This window comes from Pseudopodoces humilis, chromosome 13 (assembly GCF_049639895.1).
Source record: "Pseudopodoces humilis isolate 2021_Gansu_Grassland_sample_001 chromosome 13, ASM4963989v1, whole genome shotgun sequence".
NCBI classification, from domain to species: Eukaryota; Metazoa; Chordata; class Aves; order Passeriformes; family Paridae; genus Pseudopodoces; species Pseudopodoces humilis.
In genome coordinates, this window is record NC_142212.1 from 7,241,577 (window position 1) to 7,258,960 (window position 17,384).

Consider the following 17,384-nt stretch of genomic DNA (forward strand, 5'->3'; position numbering starts at 1 on the left):
CAAACAAGGACCATTTATTTTAATACCCGACTTTTATGCTAAACATCTGTCTTTTCAGCACCATGGAAATCAGCCTGCCTGACCTCCCAAGTGAACTGGCTTGGATTAAAACACCTTTTAATCAAGACCAACACCACCGATACAAAGGAAATGTTATAAATGAGAAAGACTCAGAAGAATCTTTCCTGCAGACTTCGGGAGGTAAGTTCAACAGTGCTTAAAATTTTGACTAATTTTCCTCAATTACTAAGCAAACTACTAACTAACAGCTTCAGATGATCACATTACAGATTGAAAGGAAGTACTGAACTTCAGACTGGATTGTTATTACTGTTACTGGCTGAACTCTATATGCATTTTTTAAAATAGAGTTTAACATGCTTTCCACAAAAGACAAGAGAAAACAAGCTTAGGTTCACTCAAAAAAAAAAAAAAAAAAAAAAGGTCAATGGGATTCAGTATTTCATGAACAAATACTCTGAAAACTCTAAAGAATGTGCATGTGTCCAGAGGGAGAGTTTAACAAGGATCAAATATACCCAGTACTTGGTACTGTTCCAGACCAAGAAATAATACACGGCAAATTAAGTATGAAGTACAATCTCAAATTTTTTACCTTTTAAGAGTAATTCTAAATTTAAAATATACTACAGTAAGTCAAACAATCTCTGTTCAATTTGGCAATTTCTTGATCTGCTCATGTCTGGAGATATTTGCTTTCCTTAATTCTTTATAACAGTGAAAACAAGAATACTTTTTTTCTATTTACCACTGCAAGTGGTAGAACGTCTCACAGTTTCTGAGTCACACTCTTACCATCTTTGCTTTAGGGTCTTATGCCCCACAAAAAATGGTGTAAGTTCTGGGGCTGTGTTACATCCAACTATTTGGGTTCATTCTTCTTTTGATTTGTAACCATATTATGCAGCCAGAATAATTTTGAGAAAAAAAGTTCTGAAGTGAGGAAAGATTTCCCCATTAAAAGCTGAAATATGAAAAAGCTAATATTGGGATAGAGGGAAACCTCACAGAATAATGAATAACAAATTGACCCAAATGTTTTCCATTTCATACAGAGAGCAGCAAAAGGCAGACATAAGAAAGGTGCTGTATCTGTTTTCCTTCCAGAGTGGCCATGGAAGTTTCCTTCATGCCCCACCCTGCAAAAGTGGGAGTACTCCCCTCTATGAGCTGTGAAAATCAGTAATTTCCTCTAGGAATAAAAAGGCAATTATCTAGTCTTGGTCTAAGAGTATGAAAATGCCTCTGTGCAACTGGATAAAATATCATGTCTACAGCTTAACAAAGTTAACTTCTGATACACAACAATTCCTCTGTATAGTAAGAATGTTTGAAAAACTCAAATTACAAAAGAAAGTAAAACTGCACCAAAATACTATGATCTAGTATGACAGGCAAATCATTCTTACAGGCTCTAGCCAAGCAAAAATAATGTTTGTAGACTGCTTGCAATGTTCCTCACATAAGTCATTAGCAGCTCTGCACAGACTGGAGTAGGTTACTCGCTGTCCTCAGAACAGCTCTTGTGCTGCTGAAGACAGAAATGCCAGAGGTCTGATCTGCTGCATGGATTATTATCTTCTTAAATCCCAGAACAAAGTGAAAACACGAAGTTTGTAAAACAGTAGTGCCACATTGAATATAAATATTGTTGACATGGAATCTTCTCCAAATGCATGGTGATATAATTTTGCTTTGATCGTCTTCTACTGTTTCTACCATGCCCTGGTGAAATCTCTATTTGTTACTGATCCTGTTACAACATAATTACAGAGGCACAAAGTACGTTTGTCTCTGCCAAACAGCACTGTTAACATGATTTTAGGTTTTTACTGGATAGTCTGAGCCATTGCCCATCTGTAAGCTAAAGAAACAGAATCAGCAGCACTCAGCAACCTTAACAGGGCAACTTACTCATAAAGAGCTCCTAATGATAGCAGATTTTTTCAAGGATGCAAAAAAAGCCACTCTACAAGACACAGGGTTGTGTAAGAGGAAACTTTTCCTTACACAAACTACAAGTCCATCCTCCTTCAGTCATTAAGGGATCTCTCAGAAGAATTTCACCTTAAGCCATTAGAGACCCATGACATTAAGCCCTTGGAGGTACACATTATAGTAACCACTGGCTTAAATTTCCGATTTGAATTAGGTCCAAAAATGCAAAGGTTTTTCATGCCAGCAGGCAACTGAGCAGAAGTGGAGATCCTTCCGCATGAAGAGAACTTGGACAAGAATCCCCTGATATACCCAGACACACAAAACACACACACTGAAATTTGTCTGCAAATCCAAATTTGCCTGCAAATTCACAAATACTATGCAAATAGAGGCAAACAGCTTTAACACAATTCAACCATATAATTTGTTTTCTAACTCTTTCAGAGGACAGAAAAGTTGGAAAACCTTATGTAAGGAAAATAATCCAAAACAAAACAGCTTAATGCAAAATGTAAGGGAGTTAGTGGTGTGGAAATTATAAGGAATAAAAAGCTTAGATGCCATTTTCAATGCTTTTAAGCTTGTATTTGAATAAAGTGAACACTCTCAGAGGGCACAAAAACTCATCTGCAGTTCATTTGTGACACCTGAGAAAATAACTAATGACATACTAACTGCACTGGACATCTTCTATCTGACATCACTGGAGACAGGATGGGGTAATGAAAGAAAGGACAGTTTCTGACCAAAGTCATTTAAAATGTCAATGGCAAAGAAATAAGATGAAAAGAAATACTCCTGATTACCTCAGAATGCAATTCCCACATCCAGTCTGTAACTTTTCCTTGCTGACCTTTGTATGAATTCCTCCCTTACTTGTACTATTCTATGTCATCTCTATCCTAAACCCAGGAGCCTCCCACAGATCTTACACACTAGTGTCCCAGAGGAAAAGGAAAGCTTTCATCAAGGAAAGGAAAACAACTGACTTGAGGGGTTTCGGAAGTTGTAGCAAGGTGGTGCTTGGTCTCTTCTCCCAAGTAATGGGACAAGAGTAAACGGCCTCAAGTTGTGCCATCAGAGGTTTATATTGGGTTTTAGGAAAAGTTTTTCATAGAAAGGGTTGTCAAGCCCTGGAACAGGCTGCTCAGGACAGTGGTGGAGCCACCATCCCTGGAGGTATTTAAAGGATATATAGATGTGGCACTGAAGGACTTGGGTTAGTGGTGGACCGCACAGTGCTGGGTTAACGGTTTGGTGTGATGATCTTAAAGGTATTTTACAGCCAAAACAATTCTGTGATTCCCTCCCTTAAGTGATCCTCTAGTCAGTGTCACACATCATGGTGATTCCACAGCAGCTCCTGCTTCCTTATACCATCAGCAGTTCCAACAAATGAATCAACTTCTTGCTCCCCTTATGTCAGCAACCTCACAGCTGCAATTCTTTCCTGACACCTTAAGGTCCATCCTGTCCCTACCACCTCCATCTACAGCTCCTCTTCCTTCCAAACCAAGCAATCTGCTAAAACACTCAACTCAATATAGTACTTTCCCCAATCTATTGCCAGTCACTTCCCTAGCCTCCTAGACTTTTCAAATTACTGACCAGTTTTGACTTCCTCTTTGTGACACTTATAGATGGACATTTGCTAAGATTATGAAACAGAGGAGACCATCTGCCTTAGGCTGTTCTTTGCCACCATGACAGAATTTATCCTACTTCTTACAGATCCCAGAGACCTTCCAAGGGGAAAAAAGGAAGGGATTAACATTTGACTGGTCTATTAGGTACACCAAAGCACAGCCAAAGCAGTGTTCCCATCTGTAACTCAGGGGGACATTCAGATAGGAGTGAAACATGTTTAGATTAAACCCATCAGACCATAAATTAAAGATCAGAGCAATACTGCACTTCAGTAGTATATTCGCTTTTTACTGAAAGTAGGAAGTGATCATAATATAACAGCTATGTAAGTAAACTTAGCATTTTAGACAGAAAACATCAGATATTTCACTGGAACTTGCCCCATTACATCATATTTGAAACAGACATCATAGTAATCAGAAATGATCTAGATTATAAAACTGAACCTGAAGTTTACTTGGATTAGAGAAAGTTATACTCACAGCTGGCATTTCTGTAGAGAAGAAAGGGTTCATGGAGCTGAAACTCCAAATCTTTATTTACTGGTTCAACCAGGTTGTGCATATTCAGTCGATTCACTATCGTAAAACCATGATAAGGAGAAGCTGACCTGTTGTGTCAATAAAAACAAAACCAAGGATTAATACCTTCATCAACAGAAGTAATTTTCTGAAACCAAGTTATGAATTCATCTTCAAATTTCCATTGTTTTTTTATGTGAAGCTTTAGCAGTCCTGAAGCTCTCACAGTTGTTTTCTTATGATGTTCTTGGCATCCCACCTAATTTCAATTTCAAACTACACTTACCTCAAAGCAGGATTAGGATTAACATTACAGTTCTACACTGTTAAACTGCTGAATCAAAGATATGCCTCTGAAAAATCTATTAAAAAAAACTAGGGCATGTCCACCATTAAAATGCAAATGTATTCAATACTTGACATAAGACCGTTTTGAGGCGTTTTAGAATTTTTTTATTAGAGGAGAAAAACCAAACCAAACCACTTACACAGCACCATTACCTTACTGTAAATAGACATGACAATAAAAAAGAGCTGCTGTCTTAAATAGCAGGAAGTACCCTTAGAGGGATAACCATAAACAGCAATTTTTTCTTTAAGGGAGACTCTGGAAATAAGGACTTAACCCAGTGTCCTGAAAGTAAATGATTCAGAATTGTATTGCTTAGTGAAGCAATTTTTATTTATCTAGATTTTTGCTGGACACCAGGTGGAAAAAGAAAACACTGAGCAAGCACTGAAAGTTCAAGATAGTTTTAGATCTGGCATGAATGTCCTGTCAGCACTCAAATGTGCCTGTAAGCTGGTATATAATCAACAACAGCAGCACAATGAAGGCAGGCTAAAAATCAGACACAATTAAGCTGGTAAATATGAAGATTTCTGTAACAGGGTGGCAACCTTTACCTAACTGATAACAAAAATCTGTCAAGAAGTTCCAAGGACAGGGTAAACAACGGTTACCATCACAAGTGAGTCCCTTAATGTGCCTCACAGAACTTGTTTAAAATTGTCAACTAGTGACACTGAAAGCTTTTGCTTTGGTTTTTGTTCTGATTTTTTTTTAAAAAAAGTTTGGTTCACTTTCTTACACTAAGTATTTCCAAGCTGGGAGCTGAAGTAACAGGAACTGGTTACTCAAATCCCTACATAGTACCAGGATAAAATACTGTAATGACCAAATTATGACACTCTGCTTCAATATGGCTGAAATCTGCATTATTTCTATTTCTTACCTTCAACAAAGTGTTATATCATTTAGATTTTTTTTATTTGCCTGTAATTTAAAATTTGAACTCGTGACTGAATTTATCTGCTGGTTCTCCTCCTCACCCCTTTTACCTGTCCTAGGGAACTGAAATTTCTTCCATGGTTTTGATGAGGAAATCAAAAAACCCCCAAAACCAGACACTATGAGATCTCCAGCTTTTGGGCAACTTCATCCATTTACAAAAATTTATGCCATATGCTCATCTCTATTGTTTTAATTATCAATTTCATGGATTTTAGGAGACAAAGGGAGACTTGGCATTTAACAAACTCAATGCATTAACAAATACTATTGAGTTAATAAAATAAGCTAAATAAACCAGTCTTTGATGTGGGTATGTATGTAGCATTCAAGCTTTACACTTTCTCAAGAGTACTTTTAGGGGCTTTTGATCCTAAAAAGTACTTTAGAAGTTATTCACCCACGTGCAGAATTTATTCTTTTTGAATGAGTACACAGCAGTTAACAGCTGGACAAGCAAAAAATGATGAGTATGAAAGCTCTGCAGGAAGCCATCTGGAGTTTGTTTTCCTAAGGAAGGAAAACAAACATCACCACCTCTAAATCCCCCTCCCCCAAAAAAACCAATCCAAACCAACCCTTACCTTTTATACACAAATAAGGTCCCTTCTATGTCGGTTTTCTCCTACAAAAGACAACAAATGCACTTCAGGGATGTGCCTGTTCACACAGTTATGTACATTTTGTACTGTGTTTTAATTGCAAAGACTTAAAATATCCTTATCTTTCACTACGGTTTGACATCACAGATCTAAAAATACGCTTTCCTATTTTCAGAAACTACCAAATTTTTTTTTATCAGAAAGATTAGGAAGTTAAACCTACTTCCAAAAGTCTTTGCTCACTCTCTCAATTTGCCGATGCGTTACATACATAGTGTTCCACAACCTTCCCATGCTGAGCCTGACCGGGCAGACTCCAGATATCGGATAGGTTGTGTTCCAGTTTCACTCCAAGGACAGCAAGAACAGCACAGCACGGTAGAACTATGGGCCATGGCTCTGTGTCAGACTCCGGCTTCCAGAGCAACCCTCACCACGGGCTTGTGACCCACGAGCGAGGAAAGCTGCTGCAGCTCCAGGGCTCACGCGACAGTGAGAAGCTCCCCGTATTCCCATTTTTATGGCTCTGTGATGAACCCGGTGGGCAAGCCAAAACTGTGTTTTAATGTAATGACGAACACTCACATCCCTTAAATCCTCCTCTTCCCGAATTAGGGCTCTGCGCAACAGGCAGGAGCAACAACAAAAAAGTACGATTAGAAAAGAGAAAAAAAAAATCAGTGGCCACCAGAAGCCAAAGCGCTCTCCAGCCCCAGCACTGCCCCGGTCCAAGGGGGAACGGCGCCTCCTCCCCGAGCGCACGCACGGCCTCGCCTCTCCCTCTTCCTCCTCCTTTTCTCTCCCTCTTCCTCCTCCTCTCCTCCCCCACTCGCCTCCTCTCTTCGTCTCCTTTTTTCTCTCTCCCCCAACACAAGCGGGGGGAACGCGCCCAAACCCCAAACTTCCCCCTGGGCGAGCGCAGCCCCGCGCGGGCCCCGTGCGGACGCGCCGGGCCGGGCGGCTCCCGGGCCCGCCCCGCCGGACTCACCCACTCGTTGTCCTTAGGGCTGAAGCTGTAGAGCGCGACCTGGCCGGTCACGTCGGCGATGCCGGTGATGAAAGGGTCGTGCCGCCGTAGGGCCGCCAGGCTCATCTCCTGCCCCGCTCTGCCCGCCGCCTCCATCTTGCACTCGGGCAGCCCCGCCCGCGGAACGGCGACAGCCGCGCTGGTGCACCGGCGCACCCGGCCCCGCCGCCGGCCGGAGCGCCCGGCCCGCGCCTGCAGTTCCGCCCGCCGGCCACGGCCCCCCCTGCCCCGCCGGGCCCTTCCCAGCCCCTTCCCGGGTCCCTCTTCTCAACCCGGGACCCGCAGCCCCTTCCTGGCTCCCCGCTCCCCCCTCGCAGCTCCGGCGACCGAGGGCTTGCAGAGCCGTGGTCCCTTGGCGGAGCCCCGGGGCCGTGGGCTCTGGGCAGGGCCGCGCCCCCGCCGACACGCGTGGGCAGGGCTGAGGGCTGGCCCTCGCAGCTTGTTATTGTTTATTTATCCCGTTAGGAATGTAAGGGCTCGGGGGTTTACTGCAGACTGCCTTGTGAAGTGCTATGAGCCGGGTCTCAGACTCAGGAATTATCTTCCAGCACTTTGAGGGTGATGCTGTTTGCTCCCGTGTCTGTCATTTTCTGGTGTATCAGTGTTTCACGGTCTGCAGTGGGATGTGGAATATTCAGTATTTTAGAAGAATTTGGGGATTAAATATTTCTTTCAGGTATAGTAAACATCCACAGATACGTTTCTCAAATAAAGTAAAGGTACATAGGACAGTAAATGTCATATGTAGAGTGCTATGTAATACATAGCAACATTTGCTGAAACAACAGCAAAGTGACATGCAGTGCAATGTGCTTTTTCCTGCAGTTTTTTCAATTACTGGGGATTTTAAAACAGGAAAGTATAGAATATTCATCAGGACTAAGGCATTAATTACTTCCAAGATCACTCAGGTTCAAGTATGTGTGTAGCATTTTGTGCAATCTGACAGGAAAAAAAACAGGTTTGTAAATTTCTAAACAAAACCTTATTTGTAGCAAGCTCCTGATCCTCCTGACAATTTAAAGAGTGTGTGCCATGCTTTGTGTTACCACAGGTCATGTTGTTTGTCACAGGTGGACAAACTTCTGATTTTAAAACAGCTTTACAGAATAGCCCTCTCCCATGATGGCTGACATTTAATGCACAAACTATAAACAAAGATCCAGCAGTTGTGTGGTTCCACAAAAAGTCTGTCTGACAAGAAGTGGAAATATAAAGTTCCAGTATAATATAATTTTTTAAACTGTAAAGCTTGTGGGGCAGAACAATAATGTACATGTTCTGGTGCCAAACAGTTCTAGTATAAAGTAAAAATGCATTGCTTAGGAAAAAAGTGATCTAGACACAAAAATTCATCCCAGTAACACCCTTGAACCTCAGAGCATAAGCATCAGTAAAATCCTCAACAAAAGTCATATGGAATGTCTTAGAGCTCCATAAATTGTCCATGTCCTTCTAATGGTTTCACCACAGGAGAGCTTAATTCATAAAATTTGGGGTTTTGCTACTTCTGTAGTGTTTGCTCTTAAAGGCAATATTTTGATGTAAAATGTCTCATTATTCACTAACAGTTTATATTAGAGAAAGAAAATTGGAGGAAATTAAAGTTTGAAAACTATTTTATAGAGCAACAACATTCTAAGAACTCAACTGAAACAGAAGGAAAATGACGAAAACTTAAAAAAAAAATGGTTCTAAATGACATCTTAAACATCTGCATCAAACTTCTCCTTTCTGCAAGATTACTCTGAAGAAAAGGTATCTTTCAGGTTTTCCAACTTATTGGCAAAGGAAATTTTCTGCTGTGAGAGATCTCAGTCGTGAAAACTCCTTGGCTTTGTCTTGCATTGAAAGTGAATCACAAGGAGCAACAAGAAAGAAAGGGAAGCAGAGGTTTGTAGTTATGGATTATTTTCCCCCTTTATTTGCTAATTCCACTTCTGCATTTCAGTGAGTTTATTTTCCCTGTCTTCACCGTTGTTGCACTGGAATAAAATATTTTGTATTGGAAATTATGCACAGCCTTTCATCTGCCTCGTCAGCCTTGAAGCACAGCAAAGTATGCGTACGCAGTCTCGGGGTACACTGGGAAGTTGTAACTACTCAGGCGTGTGCTGTGGGTGTTGTGTGGTGCAAATCTCCCTGGCCTTCCGTGCAGCTGTGCTGGGGAATTGTTCCTCTCTCACTCCCTGCTCCTGAGTCTTGCATGGAGCCAGGCACAAGTGGGATGATGCACACGATGCCCTTTTCATGTTTTCTCTGTGAGTGGGATAGATTCCATTTGTGTTTCAACAAGCGAAGAGAGCATCATGTTTTATAGTTCACTTGTTCTACTGAGGTTTTATAGGACAGGATATGATAATTTATTACCCTGCGTACTGTTGTCTACTTCATATATGTTAATATTAAGGTAGATGAAGTAATAAAGACCCTCTTTCTTTCTTTCATTTGCTTGTGACACCATGGCTGGGTCTCTTGCTCTGCTATTGGCAGTTCTGTTATATAAACTCTTTTCCTGGACCCTGTTTTTACACAGTAGATTACTGATGTATTCCCAAAGCTTATTTGGGCTGCAGTACTCCTTTAAACTTCCTACAGGAAAAGTCTTCGTTCTTCAGTCCGTTTCTTTTTCCCTTGTTGGCTGAATATCTCAGCAAAAGATCTATTGCTGCTGTTCAGATGAGGGAGAAGTGCAGCCAGTGCTCCCAGTCAATGCATTTCCTGTTATTACTCCAGGCTGAATTAGGGTCCAGTGAGTCCTGCAAATCTGAGTGACTCATAGAGCTCGTATTTAATCTTTGAAGTTTTCTGCTCAAAACAATTGCCAGAAATTCCTGGTTTCATGAGCTGTTTTGCAAATGACACACTTCTGTTAGATTGTTTGCAGATGTTTTCCTTGTTTTATAATAGGAGGCAATTTCTGGGCTATTGATTAGCAGCTGCATTGTTATCTATACTCTAAATTTCAGGATAATGGCTGTAATTTTACAGGCTGTTTATTTGGGCTTAGTTCTACATAGGACAAATCCTGGTCATAACCTCCTTAATAACTTAATGAAGTTTTATTTTGCATTTAATTCTTTAAAAAAAACAACAAGGGGCAGGGAGGGGATGCTAGAATTTTTGAAGTGCTGACATTTATTTGAAAAATCCTTTTATCTCACAGGTGCCATTACTTGAGCATTTTCCTCATTTGTATAAATATGCTATAAACTGCTCAGGTTGTGTAGTTACCTTCCCTGACAATTGTTCTGCTCTTTGGAGAGCCAAGTGGATCAGCAGCCTTTCCTAAGAGTTCCAACTTGCACTCTGCTCTTTCTGCACCAATGCTGCAGCCACAGGTACCTTATTGCATATTCATGGTGACAGGTATTTGTTTTCAGCTGTGCAAAATCCTTTTCCTCCTTCAGAGAAAAGTTTTCCAAATTGTTATGTATTAACAGTGCCATAGGGCAGCAGTGTTAATCCAAACAATTGAAATTGGTGGGATAGGATGGTGTGAAAAGGGACTCCAGGTTTAGCAGGATCATCCCATGGAAGTGACGAGGTTTAGGTAGATTGTTCTGAGACTACTGACTTACTCAGCTGTAAGTATGGGATTTTTTCCTGTTTCTGTGCACTGTATAAAACAGAGATAACAGAGAACTACTTTGCATAGCATCTGAGTTTCTCAGCTGTGGCAATACTGAAATGTGAATTTAACTAGAAGTTTCTTTGTCATTAAATAATTGCAGTAATGATTCTGTAAAGGAATGGATGACTTTCGTTTGTTTTTTTTTTTTTCTCCTTGTACAATTGGAAAAATCCAGAAAATGTGAAGCATGAAACATTAAAGACAACAGCACTTTCTGAAAAAAGGTAACTTAATAAAATACAAGGAAAATGACAAAGAAAAAAACCCCAGCCATATATGTGTCCACTGACATTTTGGATATGAGTGTAACCAACAGTTATGGTCCTTCTAAGAGATTCTGAAATAATATTGAAAGAAACAGAGAAAAGTCATTCAATTACAGTTACAACTGAATAAAAACAAAGTATGAAAATACTCAATTCGATTTATATAGCAAAGCTACTCCCTCAACAACAGTGTGAGAGGGTGAAATAGGTCACAGGCAGCCCTCCTTACATTGCTCAATAACATTAGAAGGATTAATCATTTATGGATTATCTCCTAGAAACAATGATCTGGTGCAGACAGGTAATCCAATCTCCTCTATCTTTCTAACCTGGTTTGCCATTTCACAGGAGATTGTGGAAGGGTGGCAAGTTTTTCTAGGAAGACGTTGCCTACCAGCTTGAAACATGTAAATTGCTGGAATTTGCATCAAAATATGACAACTCTTCTCTGATGAAGGTAGGTAGTGAAATTAGACAGGTAAATTTGTTTTTTTTTAAACTAGGGCACAGAGGTTCAGCTCAAAATTATATCATGTTCACCCTTAGTTAGAATCTGTCACTCACAGAGTAAAGAAAGAAGTTTATCATTGACATATATCAGAACTAGAGAGAAAACGTTATTCCTGGGACTCAGCATTTTGCATAATATCCAGCAATGTGTTTTTCCTGAGTAAATTTGTAGAAAAATTTGAATACAACTTATTTTTGAACGCAAGCCTTTCAGTGATGGCAGCGTCTTGAAGTCCATTGGATACAGGTGAGCAGCCTAACTTTTACTGATTGCTTGTTTATGTAATACATTGGCCTTTGAACAAACATCTTTAGCCACTTCTGGAGTGTTTTATCTGGCTGTAGCCTCAAGGCCTGCTGTTGAATATATTAGGCTGTGCTAATTTCATTGATGAAAATGAACTCCATTGCAAATATTAATTGGTCAAAATATTGCAGTAGCAAAAGTGCACCATCAGTGATTTTTAAATGCTTACTTAGTTTTGCACGTAGTTGCTGTTTTATTGCTATAATAACGTTAGGCAAAAAATATTCAATTGCTATTACAAGCAGAGTAGCCTGTTCCCCTAGGTCTCTTTGGACAGTTAAAAAAAAAAAAAAGGATAATTAGATTAGCAAGGTCCTGCTCTGTACAGAATTGAGAAATACATCAGGAATAATTGTGCATCGTAGTAGTAACCCAGAGATTTGAGAAAGCAACTTTAGTAGAACCATGTTAGTTTTTAACTCAGCCAATTTTTAATTACTGAGTGATCTACCTTAAATATATTGTGTCAGCTTTATGGCATTGTTGTGTACTTTTTTTGTCTTTTTACTTATTTTTGTCTTCTTAAAGCATCCTTTTTTTCCTGAACTACATTTGATGGTTCCATGTATCTGGCCCTTTAAATACTAGGGCAGTCACATAAATTTTAAAATGTACTTTTCTATGCTGCTTTATCTCTGAAGCCTTGCTGTAAAATAGCAAGTCAGAATTCCTTTTAAATATTTTAATATTTTTATTAATATTATTTTTATTTGTTAGTATTTTTATTTAATATTTTGTATTAATATTTTATTAAAATATTTTGGTTTTAATATTTTATCTTCTTGAAAAATATGCACATATCAGAGCTATCATCTCTAAAATAGGTTAGATTAATTTTTTATGAGCAAATGTGTATTTTTCAATAGGCTTTTCTTGATGTGGTACTGTACTAATAAGGAAGATGCAACATGATTCTGAGAGTAAATAGCTTCTAGAGCTTTTCCTTTTTTTGACTAGAAACAAATAGAATGTAAAACAGCCCAGTGGTTTGGGCTACTTTTGCTGCTTCTTGGGTTTTCCAGTGTCAGAGGAATGGGAATCAGCAAACCTGCATTTATTTCAGAGGTTATTAAACCACTGCAGCTCTCTCGACCTTCATTTTCCCAGCCATAAAATGAGTACAATGTATTTACTCATCATCATAAATTTTGTTGGAACACTTTCTGAGGAGCAGTATAAGCAGTATGCATTCTGGTGGTATTTCACTCATCCAGGGAAGGGCTGGTGGGACGCTGAAGGACCACAGAACCTTGCTGGAAGGTGAGGACAGCAGCTGCATTGGGTGCTGTCACCAGGACAGAGGAGCAGGTTTGGAGCTCTGCTCTGGCTGGGTGGGTGTCCTGGAGCCCTTCAGTGTCAGCCAACACCTTCTGTGGGTCTCATCTTCTGTGGGCTGAGAACAGGAGCAGACACAGGTGTAGTGAGAGCCCGGAGTACAGCATCCCTTAATTCCTGCTGTGAGCACATGGATCTTTGATCTTTGCTTTGGCAGCTTTCTCCAGGATGTATCTTGTCCAGGAGTATTCAGTGACATAAACCACGTGGATTGAACATGTGTTGTGGGTTAAATTCTCCCTCTGTCAGTTGCAGTCACGAATCCATAATGTGCTCCTACTTTGAAATTGAGTTCTGAGGTAGAGCCACCCATTCTGGAAGGTCTTCCTGCAAGGGGTGGGGAAGGCAGGCCGGGAGAGGTGGGGAGGAGTCACCCTACTCAGTGAAAAAGGAAGCTCTGTTACATCATGACTAAGGAAATAAACTGGATGAGATCCTAACCTCTTATTTAGCCTCCTTCCTCCAATTAAGTTCTGGCTGATGGAGAATTCCTTAGCTGCAGTCACTCAGAAAAGAGCCATAAAGCTGTGATGAAGATCCTCAGGGGAGCTCTCTGGATAAGATGTGTGAGGAGTGGCACAGGAAGGGCCTTTCTGGGGAAGACATTCACACACAGTGCTGTGGAAATTTGCAACCAAACTGAAACAGAGCTTAGCTAAGACATGTCTGGAGCTCAGGCTTGAAGGGCTGTGATGGAAGTGCAATTGCAGCCTTTTCATTTTGGGACCTCATGTCCCTTGATCTTGGTGTTAGAAAATTAGAGATCAGATAATAATGCAATAGATAAAAGCAGCAGCATCTGCTTAATTAATTTCAAGTGGGTTGTGTGCAGTTACATGTCTAAAGAGAAATGGCAGTCAATTAATTCCTACAGCATCTTCTACAAAATCCTGTGCACAGATTACCTGAATTTTTATTTGAAAAATAAGTATAAATTGGGAGAGTAATCTACAAATTAGCTTGCTTGCTTTGGAGTGTTTTCAAAGGAAAAAGAAATAACTAATAAGTTGTGTGTTAAAACCATTCCTTGCATTCAGACAGGATTTTTTATTGGGTGCATCCCAATAAAATTACTTTTACCTGTGGAATTAATGCATGGGAATGCTGAATATAAAGAGCTTATGTAGGGGTGATATATTTTATCAGGTAAGGATTGGCAGGCTGATGAACAGCTCTCCAATAGATTATAATAATCTCAAGTAATTATTTCAAGACCTCTTGAATACCAGTTTTCATGACAGGCTCTAATAGGTTCTTTCAAGACTCTCATGGTCAGTACAACTAGTTCTCATTTTTAGAACTACCACCTCATATAAAGTCTGTACAAACCATGTGATTTTCAAAACAATTAAATGTAACAGACTTTGAGAGCTGCAGTGTAAACAATGCACATATGCACCAACAGCTGAAGGACCACATCTCCTCTTGCTTTTTCCTTCTGGTGTGATGCCTTGCAGAGCTGGCAGGTTGAGCTGGGCTCTGCAGCCCTGGAGTGACACAGTGCCTGCCTGCCAGCTCCTCCTCTGCTCCTGAGTGCAATCTGTGGCTGCTGACAGCTGGCACAGAAATCAGGGATGGCAAGGTGAAGTTTGCCATGCTGGCCTTTCCCTGTCCCTGTGTGCACCTGATGTTGCTCAGGCAGAGATGGGGCATTTTTAGGAAGCTTGACACTTTCATGGCAAAAAAGACTTGTCAGCCAGGAGAACTGAATTCTAGAAGTGATGAGCTGTCGCACAGGGTAGGAGTGGCCAGAGTCTGCCATTTACCCTAACAGAAAAAGACTCAAAACCAGCTACCAAAAGATAGAACAAAGCATTGCCTCTGTAAAATGTTTTCACTCTGAGATAAAACTGGCATCCTTTACTGGATTAAGAAAAATTCTGATCACCTCTGTTTTCACATGGATTAATTATGTGAATAATCAGGGGGTGGTTATGTCTAGGAGGTAAGCTGGGTACAGAGGGAGAGCTGGTGCTGCTCCTGCAGTGCATGGAAAGGGAGCTGAGGGAAAGGCTTTATCTCCTGCCCTTGGTAGCAAGTGTCCACACAGGAGTAGCAGGGGAGCTCAGGCTGAGGGAGGGTCTAGGAGACAAAACCAGGCATGTCTTTGGAATGTGTTTGTATGGGAAGGGGCCTGTTTGACTGGTAATAACATGGACATATGTTTTGGTAAGATTCTCCCTTTATGTTCTGTTTTGGTGTTTGGTTTTTTTGGATTTGGTCTTAAATTCCAGCTGTAGTATGGAGTTGGCCAAGTAGGTTGTTAAACTTGTAAGATTTAGCACTTCAGGGCTACTGTCTGAATCATGAGCTTCTGTGACACGAGAACCAGGCAATGCTCTTGGCTTACAAACAGCTGTTGGGAATACTTAAGTTAAAAGGGTTATTCTTGTTCCTTTAGAAAATCCCCCTAATATTGTGTCATATCAGGATTTTTGCAAACTGTTCATTGAGATTATCATTTAAGGTTTCTCTTAATTGTAGTTTTAAGCAGCATTGTGCTGATTTTTGAAATGCTTCCAAAACCATCAAGTGCTCTCCAGAGGATGTGCTAATGAGGCATATAATGGGACATTAAGATGAATTTATTATTTTAATTTACACATTAGAAGGTTATTTTTGATTCTTTTGTTACCAGTTTCTCATTAAAAATAAGCTAACACTAGAAAATGTTTACCTTGTAAAATTAGCAGAGGCGAATGTCTTGCTAATCTGAATGTAAGCAAAGGGATACAGTAGCAGCAGGACTTCTGTTATAATCAGCAAAAAGGTAATAGAGGAAAAAGGCAACTGCAGATCTGTAACAAGATCTTCTGTTAGTTCAGGGATTTTTGAGGCTTCTGTAGTCTCCATGGGGCCCGTTTTTTCCCTTATATTTCATCTGGAACTGCCTTTGTTTACATTTCCATTTGTTTGCATTTCTGAACTTATGCAAGAGAGCCACTTTGCAAATCTGTATAACTTAAAATTTCCAGTGGGAAACTCCAGATAAATTGTGGCTGTTGTGGGCTTCACTCATCTGTGTAATCCAGGGGAGCTGTTCCCAACTTTAGTCTAGATGTGGCTGACTCAGGGTGACCTTGGTGGTGGCTGGTAAGGACTGGTGGCTGGACTGACCTTTTCAGCAAGTCCACAGCCATGGTGGCTGTGGTCAGCCTGGGAGTGCTCCCACTGCTAATACCAGTGCTGTTTAAGGGAGCATCTAAATCTGTTCATTGACTATTCAGTGGTTGAGGTGTGTGGCTATTGGAAAATGCTCATTTTGTGACCTTTGGCTTCCATCCAGGACCTATTTCAGTCCTAACCTTTGGCTTGTATCTTGGTTTCAGGCTTGGGCTCTTGATCTTTGGTATTTAGCCTGACTGCTGGCCTTTGGGTGCCAGATCACCTCTTGTCCTAGGCTTGGATTCCAGTTTTAGATATTAGCTCTAACAGCTTCTTGCAGCTTGGCACTTAAATCTTATATGTGCTTTTGAGATTTTCCCCTTGGGGCACCAATTGTACTTCTTACGTTTATTTTTCAGGGTTTATGTAAAACTCTTGTAATCAGCCCAGCTCGGTTCCAAACACATCCTTTCCCTTGTGGATCATTAAATGGTGGATGCAGAGCTGTTTGGACACTCTTCCAAGAATCCCTGATTCCTGCTCACCATGGGGAGTCTCTTGGTTGCCTTTGTGCTCACATTTGTGTGATGTGCATGTGGGTGGGTGCCCACCAGCACAGCCTCAGCCCCAGGTGGCCATGGCGAGTCTGCCTTATGGCTGGATGTCCAAAAAGCCAAAAGGAGCGCAAGCCTGATAAATCTCAGCATCCTGTTTGCTACAAATCTGTTGCTGAGATACCAACCTGGAAATTTGACCAAATGTGTAAAAACTAAAAACTCTCCATAAATTAATATTACATCAGCTAATTTCCTCAAAAAACATGATATATGAAATATACAATGCAAAATCATATCTAAGGAAAACAAACACAACCCCAAGGTCCCTATGGTATTTTCAGTAGAAGCATCACAAGGTTCTGTTGCTTTTGGAGGTCAGATGGCAAGCTCCGTGTTCACAGTTGTGACTACATGCTCATGTGAATTTGTTTCCCTGGCTTTGCAGGGACTGTTCGCGTGAATAACCACTCCTGCAGAGTGAATAAAGGCATTTGCAATCTGGTCCCAGCTGGAAACTTATTTCTGAAGCCAGTTCACTCTCTTCATAAAGCACAGATTCTTTATTTTATCTTGCTTTGTGTTTAGTTCACATCATTTGAAATCTTTAGGTTGATTGCTGT

At 40.5% G+C, this 17,384-nt stretch overlaps 1 protein-coding gene across 2 annotated transcripts in view; it reads right to left on the reverse strand.

Moving 5' to 3' along the window:
- Positions 1 to 7,166, reverse strand: part of DCP1A (decapping mRNA 1A) — a 31,855-nt gene extending 24,689 nt beyond the window's left edge. For both annotated transcript variants that reach the window (XM_014251776.2, XM_005522126.3), the window contains exons 1-3: positions 7,012 to 7,166; positions 6,006 to 6,046; positions 4,092 to 4,219 (exon numbers count right to left, since the gene is read on the reverse strand). In XM_014251776.2, coding sequence (XP_014107251.2) covers positions 4,092 to 4,219; positions 6,006 to 6,046; positions 7,012 to 7,146 — 304 coding nt within the window. In that variant the 5' untranslated portion in view covers positions 7,147 to 7,166. The remainder of the gene's footprint in view (positions 1 to 4,091; positions 4,220 to 6,005; positions 6,047 to 7,011) is intronic.
- Positions 7,167 to 17,384: the final 10,218 nt, after the last annotated feature.